The sequence below is a fragment of the Pelodiscus sinensis genome, chromosome 9 (assembly GCF_049634645.1).
Source record: "Pelodiscus sinensis isolate JC-2024 chromosome 9, ASM4963464v1, whole genome shotgun sequence".
Lineage (NCBI taxonomy): Eukaryota > Metazoa > Chordata > Testudines > Trionychidae > Pelodiscus > Pelodiscus sinensis.
The window spans coordinates 56500463-56518454 of record NC_134719.1 but is presented as its reverse complement, the minus strand read 5'-3'; the positions used below and the strand labels follow the sequence as shown (position 1 = coordinate 56518454).

General features: G+C 48.1%; 1 protein-coding gene across 3 annotated transcripts in view; it reads right to left on the bottom strand.

Moving 5' to 3' along the window:
- COLGALT2 (collagen beta(1-O)galactosyltransferase 2) overlaps positions 1-17992 on the bottom strand; it is an 86038-nt gene that overhangs the window by 11814 nt on the left and 56232 nt on the right. For all 3 annotated transcript variants that reach the window (XM_075936774.1, XM_075936772.1, XM_075936773.1), the window contains exons 6-7: positions 4529-4648; positions 2914-2990 (exon numbers count right to left, since the gene is read on the bottom strand). In XM_075936774.1, coding sequence (XP_075792889.1) covers positions 2914-2990; positions 4529-4648 — 197 coding nt within the window. The remainder of the gene's footprint in view (positions 1-2913; positions 2991-4528; positions 4649-17992) is intronic.

Here is a 17992-nt window from a genome sequence, read left to right as displayed (position 1 = left end):
AGCCCTACCCAAAGAAACTCTAACCTGCGCATGGGAGGCCTACCCATAGAAATCCTAAACCTGCCTCCTAGGAACCCCACCCCTCGGTCGGAGAGACCCACCCCATGCTAACCCTCGCTCCCCTTCCTGCCACCACCCTGCCCCTCATTGTGCCCCATCCCCTGACCTGGGGGGAAGAAGCAGGCCCGGGGAGGCCTGTTGCGGAGTGGAAGCAGCAATCAGGCCCCTACTCTCTCGCACTCACCACAGTGGCCGGGAGCAGCAGGGAAACGGAGCACTCCCTCCGCTCCCCCCTTCCCCAGTACTCACAGTTCCCCGTTGGTGGATTTCGCCATTCGATTGGCGAGGGTTTCCTGTACGTTCAGGCACCGTGCCCTGGTACTACATACTCACCACTGCTGTAGAACTCTAATGCGTCTTGTACGACGTATGGCATGTGAGCATCATTCCAAACATGTCAATCTGCTGAGCATTAAAATCTCATTGGATTGCATGTGCTATCGTATGTAGAGTTATGACGAGGTGTGTTAAATTTCAATTAATCAGCTAATCGATTAGTCCATAAGGGGAAAGGGGTGCTCGCTATCCCTGCTGCGCCTCTGCCTTTTAAATGTATTAATAGCTCCGCAGGGCTCTTACTAGATTTCAAAAGGAGAGGCGCAGCAGTCGAGACCCGGTGCGATCATGGGCTTTCAGTCCCCGTTTGCGCCATTTCCCCTGCCACGCCTCTGCCCCCCATGGAGACGGTGCTAGAGGGAACCGGCTTTTAAGCCGGCTCCCCCCAGCTCCAGCTTCTGATCTCCCCCCTTGCTGCCTCTAATACAGAAGCAGCAAGGGAGGGGGGAGCTACTAGTCGAGTAGTGACTTAACTACCCGAGATAAGCCTAGGCTTATTGAGTAGTCGTCTAGTCGCTTACATCCCTGGTTATGACATTATACTATGTATGTGCTGCTGAAAGATGCTGTGAAGTTGGAATCACCCACCGCTAGCGTTTCCCCGCCAGCAATGAAGAAGCTATACAGCGCTAATGGCCATCAGCATAGACAACCGGCAAGGTTTGTCTTCACGTGGGGACATTCCAGCAAGTCAATGATTCATAAACACTGAGACTCAGCAAAGCAGGAAAGGGGATGTATCTATCCCAGAGGTCACTGAACTCCATTTTGGGAACAGTATTTTTCACAAACTGGTCTGGCTACTTAGCTTGAAGCAAACGGTTCCAGTCATATACAGTAAACTTCTGATAATCCGGCACCTTTAGGACCCAGGGGGTGCCAGATTATCAAGTATGCCGGACTATCGGAAGGGGGGGCTATGAGGGGTCTGAGGTGGGGTGGGGGGGATGCCACCTCAGACCCCTCATAGCCCCCCCTTCCAATAGTCCAGCTCTGCCCCAGGAGTCCCTGATTCAGCCGCTGCTGGTCAGTTTCAACAGCAGCTGAATCCAGACGCCTGGGACAGAGCAGCTTGGGCATTCCCGGGTTGGTCTCACAGTGCCGAGGAGTGGCGCTGCTGGACCAATCCGGCAGCACCCCAGCTGCTCTGTCCCAGGGGTCCCCAAGTCAGCTGCTGCTGAAACTGATCAGGGGGCTGATTCCAGGAAGCCAGGGAAGAGCAGCTCTGCCTCAGGCTTCCTGTAGTCAGCGGCTGGTCAGTTTCAGCAGCGGCTGAATCGGGGACAGCTGAGGTGCTGCCAGGTTGGTCCCGTAGCCCCAAGGGGCAGCGCTACGGGACCTACCCGGCGGCACTCCAGCTGCTCTGCCCCCGGTTTCCCCGATTCAGCCGCTGGTCAGTTTTAGCAGCAGCTGAATCTGGGAAGCTGGGAGCAGAGCAGCTCCAATGGTCCAGCTGCCCAGAGCACTTCCAGGTTCCTGATGGTGCCGGACCATCAGGAGTGCCTGACCATCAGATGCCAGACCATCGGAGTTTTACTGTAAAGAGAAACCATATAAGGTGGGGAGTGACATCATGATTTGTCTTCACTTCTCCACAACTCAACATCTGAAGCCCCTGGAAGACAAAGGAATTGGAACAAGGAAGGGGGACCCAACCTGCAAAGCACGTGCTGCTTATGCCTATTAGCCTGCTTGTATCATCAGTCAGGGTGAGATATTGCTAATTCAAATCCTATCTATCTAATACATTAATCTCCTTTGTGTTATTTATTTATGTGCGGGGTAATCTGCTTTGGTATGTTTGCTATCACTTAGAAGCACTTAAAATCTATCTTGCCATAGTTAATTCATTTGTTTTATATTTTATCTTAAGTAGTGAGTTTGAGTGAAGTGTTTGAGAATCCTAATCAAAGGCTGCTTCGTATCTTCCCCACATTGAGGTGGGAGCAAATTAATGAATGAGCTTGCATCATGCAGATCCCTGTGCAGTGAAAGACGATAGAATTCTGGGTTTATACTTCGGTCGGGGGAGGTCTAGGTTGGATATTAGTTGGAGAAAACTATTTCACTAGGAGGGTGGAGAGGCACTGGAATGGGTTACCAAGGGAGGGGGTGGAATCTCCACTCCTGAAATATTTAAGTCTCAGCTTGACAAAGCCCTGGCTGGGATGATTGAGTTGGGGTTGGTCCTGCTTTGGGCAGGGGACTGGACTTGATGACTCTTGAGGTTTTTTCCAGCCCTGGGATTCTATTATTCTAGGGGTGCGAGGCTGGGGAGCTGGGAAGTAGACGGGGTCCTCCGGTTTGTCCATGAGTGGCTTTAGTAAAGCACACGAGTAACGCAGTTGGGTGTGAGGCACCACCTGCTGTCGTGGTGGGTGACAAAAGAGCCTGGAGAAGCTAGCTGAGTCACCAGCAGAGCAGTGTGAGAGGCCAACTGAGGTGAATTGTTAGGGGGCACAGCAGTTTCACTGGCTCCCAAACTGCACCCTGGGAACAACAGCCCATCTCACCTACCTCATCAAATCCCATCTTGTCTGGGTGTTTTCGGGGAATGGAGACATATTGCGAAGGCTCGACTGGAGGATGATCAACTGAGAGAGAACAGAAACATTCACAGCGCTGGTTACTCAACTGCCTTGTGGCAAAGAAACCCAGTAAATGCTCTGTCATCGCTTTTCACCAGTTCCCCCGGGACCGAGAGGAACCTGGGCGTGGCGTGTGATGATACGGCCTAACTAGCATCATGTGCCAGTGGCGCGCCCAGACGCCATGTGACTGCAAAGGGAACGCGCAGGAGCACGTCTGTCTTCAGCTCTGGCAAAATGTAAATAATGGTTTGGTGCAGGGTAGGGGTTGCTGCTGGTGGAGCTTTGCTGTTGCTGGCAGGAAATTATCCGAGGAGGAGCTGGTGGTGAGGGAATTACAGGCAAAAAAAAAAAAAAAAAAAAAAAAAAAACCATCAGTAAAAAACTCCAACTCTACGACAGATTGCCCCTCTTCACTGCTGTCCAATCTTCAGAACCGGGACAGAGCGGGCTGAGAGCTCCCGGAGGCCAACGCCCCCCAGTTTTAAGGAAATGGTGCCCTCCAGCAGGAGGCAGGGTAAGATGACATGAAGTGGGTAGGGAGCAAGGGGTCCCAAACACTGCAGACCTATGGGGTATCAGGCTGCTAGATCCATGGTTGCCCCTACAAACCCGTGTGTTGATCTCTGGTGCTGCGCAACCCCTGGAAGCACCTTTGCGGGATTGATTTGAGTCCTGCCTTAACTGCTCAGCAGCCCACCCAATTCACAGCTCCTCTGGCTGAGAGGAGACTAACTCTTGTGTCTAATGATCGGTCTGGTATTTCCCGGCCAGGCTGGCTTCCTTGATTTGTGTAACCTTGGGCTAAACACACCGATGGATCCAAGAGGAGATTTTGCCTACGCCCTGGCAGGGCTCATCTCTAAATCTGGTGCTGAGATCTCTGACTGGCACAAACTGGGGCAATCCCAACCCTGGAACCAGCAGGAGCTGGGAAGGGGCCGCACTCGTATTATCCAAGTGCCGTACCATTGGGAACACAGCCATCATTCCAGGGTGATAAAGGAGGGGTCTGGAAGCCCAGCGCTCATTCATTTCTAGGGCCCAGATCCTTTTGGGTGGCTTTGAACATCTCTGCCATGATCTTTAATCCAGGCTTTAAGGACATGGTTAGTATAAGGATGCTGCTCCCTGCCACTGCCGTGAGAGCACAGCTGGGCATCCAGTGAGCAAATTCTTTCCACACTTCCAACACCACTTGTACTGGCCCCCAGTGAACATCACCCGGTGCATTTCACTTGGACTTGAATGGCCCCTTCGAACACAGGCTACGTGAAGCGAAACTATCCGTCTGATCTTGTCTTTAGCTGCGATGCTCAGCCCAGCTTTCCCAGACCTGAAGAAGAGCTCTATGTAGCTCGAAAGCTTCTCTCTCGCACCAGCAGAATTGGAGCCAATGAAATATTTTACCTCCCCTGCCTTGTCGCTCTGCAGGTCAAGAATGGAAGCAACACTGAGGCAGGCGGCAAAGGGCCACCACTCAGCGAGAAAGGACTCGGCATCCCAGGGATGGTTCTGCAGAGACGGGGCAGGCTCAGACTTACTCATCGCCTCGATTGTCACATGGACAAAGTTCTCCACGTCTTCCTGTAGTGTCTGGTGCAGTTTCAGCGGCACCGGGAGGAAGCCGTAGTGTTCTCGGTTACAGATGTACATTTGAATGCCTGGGAATAAAGGGAAAATGGAAACAGAATCAGGTCTTTTAGCAGGCTGCTCCTCGGCTCTGCAAGGAGAGAAAACAGAGGTTATTTGGCTATTGTGAAATCCCAGGCAACCGATTTCTCCGCATCCCATAAAAACAGATTGCATGGCATAATTTCGCCAGCCTGTGGTTCTCTCCTGGGGGAGCCCATCTCAGAGCGCAGGAGCGGGATCCTTCTCACTTTCCCACGCCCTTTTCACTTCCAAGACCTCACACGCTGTAAAGACCATCCCTATAGCACAGGGCAGCGGCGACTCCAACCCAGCGCAGTCTATGCCACCCCCAAACGGATCAGAGACAGGGACGCATAAGGAACGCTCTACTCCCCAAAATCCTGAGCCAACTGCTTGCTTCGTGCTCCCTCTTCTGGCCAGTCCAGGAACTAGATTCAATACCCACGGCAGCTGAATGGGGGTCGCTCAGCTTTGGATCAGGACCAAAAGACAGAGCTGATCTGAAGTCTCAGACAGTTACGTGTCCAATGGACTACGCTAAACAAAAAGTCCTTGGTTAGAACGGGGGCAAAACACTTCAGGGAGCATCACTGGGATGCTGCAGCCTGGCACTGGCACATCTCCTAAAATTGGTTCCACAACCTGAGCACGATCCTGCCGCCTTTACGCACAGTCAAAGAGACGGATGTGAATGAGGACAGAGGATGGGGCCCCGCTGTCTAGCCATACAGGAGAGAGTGTCTCAGATTGCAAGGCGGCAGCAAAGGCAGGCCCCCAGCCTCTCTCAATGAAGAGTCTGAGGGTTTAGTAAGAGTGTCCAAGAGGGGCAGGGTAATGGCCAAGTACCAGAAGGGCCCCCCCGGCTACAGGCATCTGCACGCCCTGCTGATCCGCAGGCATTTCCACCCACTGCCGACGGAGCAGCACTACTGTAGCCAGCAAATAAAGGCTCGGCTGTCGTCCCTCTGCACGGTTACGATTTCCTCCCAGGTATAAAGCAGCTTGGCACCAAGTCATTCTGGGCATCCAATGTGTCTTGCTGGCGAGGGGAATCCATCTTCCCCTCTGCCCTGCCCTGGGGAAACCGCACAGATCCATCAGCAAGATCCATGCACAAGCTCGACGGAGACTCCCCACACAGGTGAGGACTGCATTCTGCCCTGGCTGGACTCCCTCTGGGCCAAACTCTACTTCGTCTTATTGGTGTAAATCCAGAGCAACTCTACTTACTCCAAAGGCTCCTACTCCAAGCTCTTCCTCCTGCTTTCAGGCAGGATGCTTGCCTCAGAGGCTCCTAGGAGCTCTCCATTTAGGCACCACACCTAGAGCATCAATTTGCTGTTTGTTGAACTACTCTCATCATTGGCCAGCGTAAGGTAGAAAGGGAAACCAACTTCCAGTCTTGGGGGATCCCCAAATGATACAGGGCTGGGTAAACCCCTTTCTTTTCTGCAAGTGGAAATGGGGACGTGGGTGTTGGAGGGAAGCCAGGCCACCCTCTGCTCTGGGTTCCAGGGCCCTGCAATAGCAGCGGCGTAGAAGAGCCTCCAACACCAGCTGCAAGCCAGATACAGACACCCTGGGCTACCTCCCCACACCTTCCACATCCCCTTCCTTCTCTTCCTCCTAGTATCCACTGATGCTTGTTCCTCCTGACCTCCTTGCAGCGCTCCTCTCAGCTCCTCACCTGCTAACTAACTGCAGAGAAGCCTTTTTATAACCAGTCTCAACTAGTTCTTTAACTGGCCCCAGATGTTCTAACTAGCCTAGGCTCCCTTGACTCTGCAAGCCGACATAATTAGGTCCAGGTGCTCAATTGCCCTGATTGATTCTGGCTGGTTCTGGACTAGACCCTGCCAATTCCCCTGGGAACAGAGCTTTACTCAGTCTGTGGCTAACATGCTTCCCTTCCATTACTCTTTTGCATCCCTCTGGCCTGACCCTGTCACATTACATAATATAAAAAACAGAATTTGATCCATTGACTTCAGTGAGAGCAGCATGCAGTCAGCCAAGGGCAGAACTGAGCCCAGACAGTGTATTATCGGGCATTATTAAGCTGTAGAGCTGTGCCAACAGAGTACAGATGTGAATGCCATTCCTGACTCAGCAAATGACTTGCTTTGTGACATTTTGCACTTTGCTGTTACTCTCTGAGCCTAAGTTCCTCTCATCTATAAAACAGAGATGATGATGCTTATCAATGTTACTAAAGCACTTCGACAGCTATGGATGAAAAATGTCACAGAAGTGCTACGTTCTTATAAAAGTACTACTGCTTTCCATAGCCAAGAACCTGTCATACGACTGAGGGGAAAGGAAGAGTAAAATTGGAGGGGGAGGTCAGAATACCCCAACCTCCAGCCTCATGTTAGATCTCAAAGTCAGAGAAAAACAAATACATTGCTGATTTCAGTCCCTTTACATTCTCTAGAAATTCTCTATTGAGCAAAATCCTAGTTTTGCTGGATTCAATGGGGAGTTTGTTAGAGACTTGAATGGGACTAGGATATGCCCCCATGTCATTAGTAACTCATTTGGCAATAAGCTATGAATACAGCTCTGTGCATCAAAATAAAGACCTTGCTTTAGAGCCGGAGGGCTTGATCGAAAGCCCAGTGAAGCTGACGGAAAAGCCTCATTGCTTCAGAGGGCTTTGAATTGTGTCCTTTGTCAGTTACCTGTTGTCTGAAAGCTGTTGAAATTCAGACACTCACAAGAGTGGAAAGATTCAAACTTGATACATTTCCAGCTTTGATTTTTTAAAAACCAGTTCAGAGCTTGCAAATAAGTTAAAAGCAGCTACCACTGGGCATGTCTATATTTTAGATTATTAGTGGCTAGCCATAATCCCTACTAGTATTTATAGAGAAGTGGAATGGCCTGCTTTTGTGTCTGTTACGTTTCAGCTGTTACAAACGCCCCTGCACGAGTAAATAGGTGACTGGATTTCTTGCCAAAACACATTCCACTGTCAGGAATCATTAAAGCAAATGGCAGAGTTTAAAAAAAAAAAAAAAGCTATCTATTGACATTAATGGATTTGACACTGATCGAATCAACCCGTCTTATCTGGCTCACTGATCATCACTCCCTATCCTCCACTGCTTTCAGCCCTGCAGCGGGGGCTGGTTCCAAACCATCTCTCCTAACACAGGCCAAAGCTCTGATCTATCTTGAAATGGTAGCACTTTGTGGGGAAACAACATCTCTCCAACTCCTGTTATGGGGGATAAGCACCACTCCTGGCCCCGAGAAAATACATGACGTGCATATATGCAGGTGTTAAGAAAGTTGTGCGGCAGTCTAGGAACACGCGGCACTTGGCGCTGCACATAGTGCTGCTGTACACGTCACACCTGGACAATTAAGTGCCAGGGAAGAAAGGTCGCCTGGTAAAAGTTTTTGTTGCCAAACTTCTGTTATACCTTTAATGAATGCTCACAAGTGTTCAAATGAGCACCTTTGAGTTTTCTTCTGTGCTGCCCCCACACGTGGCAGGCACTTCTCCGAGAAAATCGACAAAGTTACCTCATTACCACTGTCACGGCCCTCCCCCGTGCTTTATGAAAATTGGCTTATGAATATGAATAACTCAAAGATGCATTAGGCAAAATGCATCATGTGACATTTTAAAAGTTAGAATCTGCTGAATCTGTATATTCTATTTCTGTGCATGCATCATTCTTGCATGTGAAGATAGAAATATGAAGTGTGAATCTGTTTAATTCTTAATGTGCCATTAATGATACTCCAGAAACATAAGAGCCCAGTGCTCAAGGCAATAAGGGGCAACTTAGGCTAGTGAGTGGTCTGCATGAATGGCCCTCCTTCATCGCATTGGGCCACAAGATTGTCATAACCAAGACAGTCTCCCAGGATAGGGTAGTTTTGCTATCTATGCTTGTGTACCTAGAACTTGCCGAATCTTCCAGTTGAACCATAGCAGCACTCTGATTGGATGCAGAGGAAGCATATGGCTTTCACTATGTTGTGTTCAATCAGTGTGCACCTCACTTCACATGCCCCTACTTTTAAGTGTGTGCCACTTTTGTAATCCTGGTAGGGAAAAAACTACACGGATAAAAATCTTCAATGGTAAACTAAATGTTGATGGGTCACACAGAGAACCCCAATGTTGCCCGTGGGCTACAGGTTGCCCAACACTGTTTCAAGGCAACAATCTGTAAATGGGTTTGTTTTTCCTGTAAACCCAAACTGTGGTTGGTCTTACAAAGTAACGTGACCAGGCCACCTGATGCTGAAACTCATTCTGGATCTGGCACTTTCCACTCAAGGTGAGAAAAGTTTGAACTGAACACAAAGAATTCCCGCGTTTTGGAAAAGGGGATATAAAGCCAAACAATACAGCCAGTGGCCAGATGCCAGGAGACCCCCACTTCTCACTCAGGATGTCTGCTGGAAACATCTAAAACTGAACAAGGGGAAGGATCAGGCCCAAGCTGGGAGGCTGCCCAGCTTGTGAAAAGGAGTCTTAGAACAACAGTCAGGGTAAGAATCTGCATGTAACAAGTTTCTTGGGGTATTAGACTTCATTGGCGTGTTTTGTTTTATTTTGGCTTAGTAACTCACTTTGATCTGTTTTTACTTGCAATCACTTAAATCCTACTTTTTATATTAAATAAAAACACTTCTACTTATTATCAAGCCCAGTGTAAAGTTGGGGGGAGCCACAACTGTGCATCTCCCTCTTTCCCTGATAAAGAGAACATCTTATAAGCTTTTATATACTGTACGACGGATTTATTTGGGGGTTTAGTCCCTTTTGAGGGTTGTGTTCCTGGATGCAGTCAAAGTCCTATAGCAGAGCCCTCTCAAAGCTGAGCTGGTTTGGACCTGTGTTGCTCTTCTGGGGGGGCTGTGCCTTGGCGTGGGCTATACTGGCAGAGAGAAAGGAGGATCAGGGCAAAACTGGGAGGCATGGTCAAATCAGTAACTTTAGATGCCTATATACAAATGCAAGAAGTATGGGTAATAAGCAGGAAGAACTGGACGTGCTAATAAATAAGTACAAGTATGACATTGTTAGCATCACAGAAACTTGGTGGGATAATACACACGATTGGAATGTTTGTATGGAAGGGTACAGCTTGCCCAGGAAGGATAGACAGGGAAAAAAGGGAGGAGGTGTTGCCTTATATATTAAAAATGAACACACTTGGAGTGAGGTGGAGATGGACATAGGAGACGGAAGTGTTGAGAGTCTCTGGGTTAGGCTAAACAAGGGTGATATCATGCTAGGAGTCTACTACAGGCCACCTACCCACATGGAAGAAGTGAATGAGACTTTTTTAAACAACTAACAATATCATCCAAAACCCAAGATTTGGTGGTGATGGGGGACTTCAACTATCCAGGTATATGTTGGGAAAATAATATAGCGAAGCACAAACTATCCAATAAGTTCTTGGACTGCATTGGAGACAACTTTTTATTTCAGAAGGTTGAAAAAGCTATCAGGGGGTAGCTGTTCTAGATTTGATTCTAACAAATAGGGAGGAACTGGTTGAGAATTTGAAAGTGGAAGGCAGCTTGGGTGAAAGTGATCATGAAATCATAAAGTTCTCAATTCTAAGGAAGGATATAAGGGAGAACAGCAAAATAGAGACAACGGATTTCAGGAAGGCAGATTTTGATAAGCTCAGAGAGCTAAGAGGTAAGGTCCCATGGGAATCGAGACTGAGGGGAAAAACATCTGAGGAGAGTTGGCAGTTTTTCAAAGGGAGACTATTAAGGGCCCAAAGGCAAGCTATTCCGCTGTGTCAGAAAGATAGAAAATATGGCAAAAGACTGTCTTGGCTTAACCGAGAGATCTTGCATGATCTAAAAATAAAAAAGGAGTTATATAAAAAATGGAAAGTAGGACAAATTACAAAGGATGAATATAGGCAAACAGCACAGGAATGCAGGGGCAAGATTAGAAAGGCAAAGGCACAAAATGAGCTCAAACTAGCTACAACAATAAAGGGAAACAAGAAGACTTTTTATAAATATGTTAGAAGCAAGAGGAAGACCAAGGACAGGGTAGGCCCACTGGTCAGTTAGGAGGGAGAAACAGTAACAGGAAACTTGAAAATGGAAGAGATGCTTAATGACTTATTTGTTTCGGTCTTCACCGAGAAGTCTGAAGGAATGCCTAACATAGTGAATGCTAGTGGGAAGGGGGTAAGCTTAGAAGATAAAATAAAAAAGGAACAAGTTAAAAATCACCAAGAAAAGACAGATGCCTGCAAGTCACCAGGGCCTGATGAAATGCATCCCAGGATACTCAAGGAACTGATAGAGGAGGTATCTGAGCCTCTACCTATCATCTTTGGAAAATCATGGGAGACAGGGGAGATTCCAGAAGACTGGAAAAGGGCAAATATAGTGCCCATCTATAAAAAGGGAAATAAGAACAACCCAGGAAACTACAGACCAGTTAGTTTAACTTCTGTGCCAGGGAAGATAATGGAGCAGGTAATTAAGGAAATCATCTGTAAACACTTGGAAGGTGGCAAGGTGATAGGGAACAGCCAGCATGGATTTGTAAAGAACAAATCATGTCAAACCATAGCTTTCTTTGATAGGATAACGAATCTTGTGGATAAGGGGGAAGTGGTGAATGTGGTATACCTAGACTTTAGTAAGGCATTTGATACGGTCTTGCATGATATTCTTATCAATAAACTAGGCAAATACAACTTAGATGGGGCTACTATAAGGTGGGTGCATAACTGGCTGAATAACCGTACTCAGAGAGAAGTTATTAATGGTTCACAATAATGCTGGAAAGGTATAACAAGTGGGGTTCCACAGGGGTCTGTTTTGGGACTGGCTCTCTTCAATATCTTCATCAACGATTTAGATATTGGCATAGAAACTACGCATATTAAGTCTGCAGACGATACCAAGCTGGGAGGGGTTGCAACTGCTCTGGGGGATAGGGTCATAATTCAAAATGATCTGGAGAAATGGTCTGAGGTAAACAGGATGAAGTTTAATAAGACAAATGCAAAGTACTCCACTTAGGAAGGAACAATCAGTTTCACACATACAGAATGGGAAGCGACTGTCTAGGAAGGAGTACAACAGAAACGGATCTAGGGGTTATAGTGGATCACAAGCTGAATATGAGTCAGCAGTGTGATGCTGTTGCAAAAAAAGCAAACATGATTCTGGGATGCATCAACAGGTGTGTTGTGAGCAAGACACGAGAAGTCATTCTTCCGCTCTACTCTGAGCTAGTTAGGCCTCAATTGGAGTATTGTGTCCAGTTCTGAGCACCGCATTTCAAGAAGGATGTGGAGAAATTGGAGAGGGTCCAGAGAAGAGCAACAGAATGATTAAAGGTCTAGAGAACATGACCTATGAAGGAAGGTTGAAAGAATTGGATTTGTTTAGTTTAGAAAAGAGAAGATTGAGGGGGGACATGATAGCCGTTTTCAGGTATCTAAAAGGGTGTCATAAGGAGGAGGGAGAAAACTTGTTCATCTTGGCCTCTGAGGATAGAACAAGAAGCAATGGGCTTAAACTGCAGCAAGGGACGTTTAGGTTGGACATTAGGAAAAAGTTCCTAACTGTCAGGGTAGTCAGACTCTGGAATAAATTGCCCAGGGAGGTTGTGGAATCTCCATCTCTGGAGATATTTAAGAGTGGGTTAGATAAATGTCTATCGGGGATGGTCTAGACAGTATTTGGTCCTGCCATGAGGGCAGAGGACTGGATTCGATGACCTCTCAAGGTCCCTTCCAGTCCTAGTAGTCTATGATTCTATGATCAGAGCTTCTGACCCAGCAGTACTGGTAGGCAGGCTCAGTGGCATGATCAATACACTGGGTGTTAGCCCCAAGGGGGCCTCTGTGTTCAATTGCGTCATAACCATCAGCAAATCCCTCCTCAGAACCTTTCCTTGCAGGATACCTACAAAATGCTTGATGGAGGTTTGGCTGCTAATATGCTGGGAGTCCTGCTTATCATGCAGACCAATGCAGTCTCATTGTTCCCTTGTACTCCCTTGTCTACCTGTATCCATCTGGTGTCTCGTCTTATACTTAGATTGTAACTTCGTGGGGGCAGGAAACAATCTTTTGTTCTGTGCTTGTGTGATGTATTGGATTGTGGTTTGTCTCTACAGATTAAGTGCATAGGAGCTTTTATGGGATTTTGTATTGTGGAAGATAACGAGCCTTCACTCTGCGTTGCGTTTAAGCAACAAGTTGCCAGAGGCAGTTTATTCGAGCAATATTGCAAGGGAAGACAGCATAAGCAGATCTTCAAATACAAAACAATTAAAAGCCAATATGTATACCTTTCTGTTACATATAACATCAAACAATTACTTCCCTGCCCACTCGGTTCCCATTGGACACTGTCTTATCTCAAGGTTCTCACTGAGGTCAGCATTCCGCTCTTATCTATGTGAGAGAGACAGAGAGGCGAACACAGCGTCTCTTCCAGCTCTCGCGTTAGCAGGAGTCAGAGTGAACCAGACTCTTGCTCTGCTACTGACAAACCCTGAAATGGCCACCCAAATCCCTTCTCCCTTAGTCCTGCTTCCACAGTATGTTCTCTGTGTATTGCTTTTGCCGCCAAGCTAAATGTGGTTTCTCAGAAAGAGCTGTGGTGTAACTTGTCACTGCTGACGATCCACAGTTCACAGCTCTTGGAGAGAAAGCCAGGGCTAGGTGCTGGCCGTGAGGCGGGCTGGCTTGCTGGGGCTATCCCAGTGCAAAGCAGGGAGCTGTGCAGGCTTAAGACTTACCAGTCAGAAGGGAGTGGGACAAAGGTCCCTACCGCTGACAGGTGCCAGCTGGAGACCTGAAGATTCACTGGGCACTCCTGGAATGGACCACAGAGCCCCTGGGACTGTGGCCGTTACAATGGGAGTTGCCAGCAGTAACTTGACACAAAACCCCAGATGACACTTAACTGTTCAATGCTGTGAGAGAGAACAAGGGTTTCATTAACATCTTATCCCCTCCTGGGCCCAGCCTGCCCTTTTCAACACGCTCATAGCTAGGAAAAATACAGGCAGCTACTGCAAAACAAACAATCAAAACAAGCCAAACCAACCTTCCCAAAGAGCTCTGTTAACGCCGGCTCCGCCTTACACAGCTTTGCTATTCACGACTGTCATCAAAGAGGAAATTAAGAGTCCTCACTGGTGTAGTGCTAGTCTGCTGTTCAAGGTACTGCATATTCTCCACTGAGAACGGATTCATTGTTGTCGTCTTTAGTGACAGCTGTAGTAGGTTGTTTCATGCTCATATTCAGCATTTCATAGGGCACTTTACAAGAGCTAATGAATGAAACCTTGTGAGAGCCTTGTGCCCTTTGTGAATGGAGACCTTTGCAAATAGGGAAACTACACATGGAGAGAGTTGGTGATTGAGTGCCTCTTCCCTTCCCCCCAGCACAGTGATAGAGCTAGACTGGGGCAGAGCAAAGGAAAGAAATCAAGAGTCCTGATTTCCCACAGTTCAGCTCAAACCACTAGATAACAATCCTCCCATGCGGCAGCAGAGCAGCTCTCATCAACATCACTGGAAGCTACACATGGGACTCCCTTCCTCTATGCTCTGAGTGTCTCAAGACACTCATCCATCTGACCTGCAAATCCAAAACCCAGAGCACGCAATCCAGCCAATCTGCTAATGCACATGGTTCTCCTTGCTGTAACCGCCTGCGCTTTTTATGCCAGACCCAGATTTCCTGGCACTGCTCTGAAAGGAATGAAACTTGACTCCACATCATTAAGCTGAAAGTAATGCTGAGTCGGAGACTGTCCTTTTGGTCTTTAGGTGGTGTACTGTGGCCTTCTTCTGTGGCCTTCTTCTGGATCAACGTGAATGTAAATCAGCTGAGAATCTTATCCACTGTGCTTTGGGACTTTTGGTTAGAGCTGCCTCCGTGGGCGCATTGTCAGACTGTTTATGGGCCTGCCATCAAGAGAAGACTGTAAACCATTGACACAGACGGGAGAAGAGGACTCTGGGAAGCATTTCTCTCCTTTTTGTCATATCATTTGAAGCCTAAAGCGACACTGTCAGTTAGGTGAGGCCACAGCAGCAGGAAAGAGGAGGAAGTGAAATCTTGCAGAAACCTCTGAGTTGCTCCCGGATTCAAAATTACATCCTAAGTTGCCCTATATTCCTTGAAACACGTCTCACTGGGGCTCATCCACATTGCAATTAGAAATGGGTTCAGGAGTATGTGAAGGAGAAAAAGAACCCTGGGGAAACCGCCCTCTTTTCCTTCGCTCCTGATGCAGAAAGAAGACCTCAGAGGGCCTGTATGAGAACTTTTCCTGCAAGAATTTTACATTAGAAATCCCAGGGTCCTGGCTATCTTCAAGACCTTATGGATGACTGGAGAAATGGCAGGTTTCTGGCATCAGAGGAACCTGACTGAGATGGGAAACTATGCTTTAGAACTCTCTGAACAGTGAAGTGGATGACGGTTGGTTGTTTATGTTAACTCGAGCACTTGGGAGAAAAACTCTTTGTTAAAATGTTAGCATCCTATTTCTTCAATTAAGGGTCAAGGAAACTCCCTAGGGAATTCTCTAGCCAAAACAAGGAGAAGCACACTTGATCATTTGATAATTCTAAAACTAAATAATTAGAAAATACTGGCTTGATCTAAAGAGAGAGAGCACGAGAGTGAGCATGAGGGAGAGCGCACACACGCAAACCCATCATTTCCCCCCTTTCCGTGTCACCTTAAAGCACGGATGGGCAAGGTGCGACCCAGATTCGGCCTGCCAAGCCATTTGATCTGGTCTGTGGCCCAACGGCCACTCCCCAACCCCCAAGCCAATTGAGACCCAGGGGCAGGGGAGTGCACAAAGTCATTCGTCTTTCAAAGCAGCTGGCGGCTCCCTTCCCCTGCCAGGGGCACATAGCGCCTAGAGGGAGCCACCAGCTGTTTTGAACAGCGAATGAATGCCTGCTCCCCCCACCCCCTCAGGCCAATCGGGGTCTGAGGACAGGGGAGCACACAAAGTCACCACCCCCTGGCAGGAGCACCAAACACCTAGAGGGAACCATTGCTTCTGCCCAAGACCTTGCACCTTTCTCCCTGAGCCCCTGCTTTTTCCAGGGAGGCCCAGAGCCGGCCCACAACCACTACCAAAATTTGTGAACTGGCCCCCCTCTGCAAAAATTATTGCCCACGCCTGCCTTAAAATATACCCATGCTCCTATACATGCTTATCTGATAGGGGCACAGCTCCGACCATTCAGCACTTTCACAGGGCAGGCACTTTTCCTAGCACGACCGCATGTCTATTGGACTGGCTTTGCCACGCACATGAGGATTATTTCAGGTGCACTGTGGGAACGCCTGTGCCTACTACTGCATACTTCCCCGGGGGCTGAAGCCTGGGCAGGGGACTGCGAGTGTTTTACAGGAGGCATCGTGCTTTGGGATGTCCTCTCATATGAATGTCCGATAGAGAACTGGCTAATCCAGTTACGTTGACAGTCAGGCAGTTCTAGGTACAGGGCACAAGGGCCATGCAGACAGATCCCAGTTCCAGCCCAGACACTGCGTTGCTTATAGCACCCTCCCGGCCAGGAACCAAGGACCGGACTGAGCCCTGCCATTAGCCATTGAGTTTTATGGGAATCTGCAGAGCTGGATTTGGTTCCATATGTGGACACATGAACCCCGTGTGCAGTCAACGTTGCTTCAGCCCACATGCACACTTGGACAGCACATTGCAAGGAAACTAGGCTGAAACTGCAACCTGAAATTGGGCAGATTCTGTGCAATTTGAGGTTGCAGAACAAAAAAAACGCCGGCAGCTTAAATTATTTCCACAGATCAAATGCAGAAACTGCCTGAGCTGCTGCTGCACTTCTAGTGTTAATAGGTCACCTCCAGACATTTAGAAACAAATGCTTGTTCTGATTCACTATGGGAGCAAGGATGTAAGCCCTCATAACAGGGTTTTGGGGGGTGTAGCAAAATCTGAAACAGCCCCCTCACATCCATAAACACTGAAGGGAGGAACTGGAGCAGGGAGGTAAGGCTGGAGAGCGAATTCACCCCACAGCGGCTGCTCCTGTCCTACAAGCCTGACCCCAGTTCCCCACTCGGAGCACACAAGAGGGAATTCAGTTTCACTCAGGTTTGGTCTGGTCTCCCCTCTCTCATTATGGACAGGTTGCTGGACCCATTCTGAGCAATGCTACAACTCTGTTTGCAGGCTCTCTCATATGGGGGCCCTGGAGCAAACTGCCCCTCCAGCCTATCCTGTCACAGGTGCATGAAGGGAAAACCTGCCAGTGGGAGGCCCTACTCACACCCACCAGCTGATGAATGGATGCTCACTTAATGCAGAATTGGTATGCAGTTGCAAATGTAACACTGTTTCCCCGAGCTTGAACCAAGACATTAACTGGATGTCGCATTATAAAGCCAGCCTTCCATGCATTTAACACCTCATATTTACATCCAAAGCTAAGTATGGGACACTCCCAGACCACTTAATTAGCCTCATTAGCACTGGTCTTACAACTGGTATTTTTTTCTTCCGTTCCCTGTTATACAATACTTGGTTTCATTTATTCCTCTCCAGCTGATCATCGGATGAAGTGGGTTTTGCCCACGAAAGCTCATCAGTTTGGATTTATCTGTGATTTGAAATTTCAACCGATAACCCTGCTCCATCAACCACAACTGAGCTGTTCTTTGTCAGTTGCTGGTTACTTCTGATAGGACACTTAGGTCACGTGGTACCCTCTCTGGTACCTGATTGGACCTGAAGTAGAACCGGGAACGAGCTTGGTGCCTGGGATAGAACTGGTGGCGTGGAAAGGGAAGAGGAGGTGAAGGAGCATGAAGAGGAGAAGACAGAACTGAGGCCCTTTGGTTGCATATGGCAGGATGGCACAGCTGCTGCCCAGGGCTGTACTCGTTCTGTGTCCAGAGAGGAGGCTCCCAGTTAAAAAAGGGTTTCTGAGAAATGCAGCAGCAGAGAAACACATTGGCTATATGTTACTGAAGAGCACTGAGTTTGAAGGGTCACAAGGAGGAAGGCGAAAATTTGTTCCTCTTGGTTTCTGAGGACAGGACAAGGAGTAATGGGCTTAAAGTGCAGCAGGGGAGGTTTAGATTGGACATTAGGAAAAAATTCCTAACTGTCAGGGTGGTCAAATATTGGAATAAATTGCCCAGGGAGGTGGTGGAATCTCCCTCTCTGGAGATATTTAAGAACAGGTTAGATAGACATCTGTCAGGGATGGTGTAGGTGGAGCTTGGTCCTGCCTTGAGGGCGGGGGGCTGGACTCGATGACCTCTCGAGGTCCCTTCCAGTCCTATTATTCTATGATTCTATGATTCTA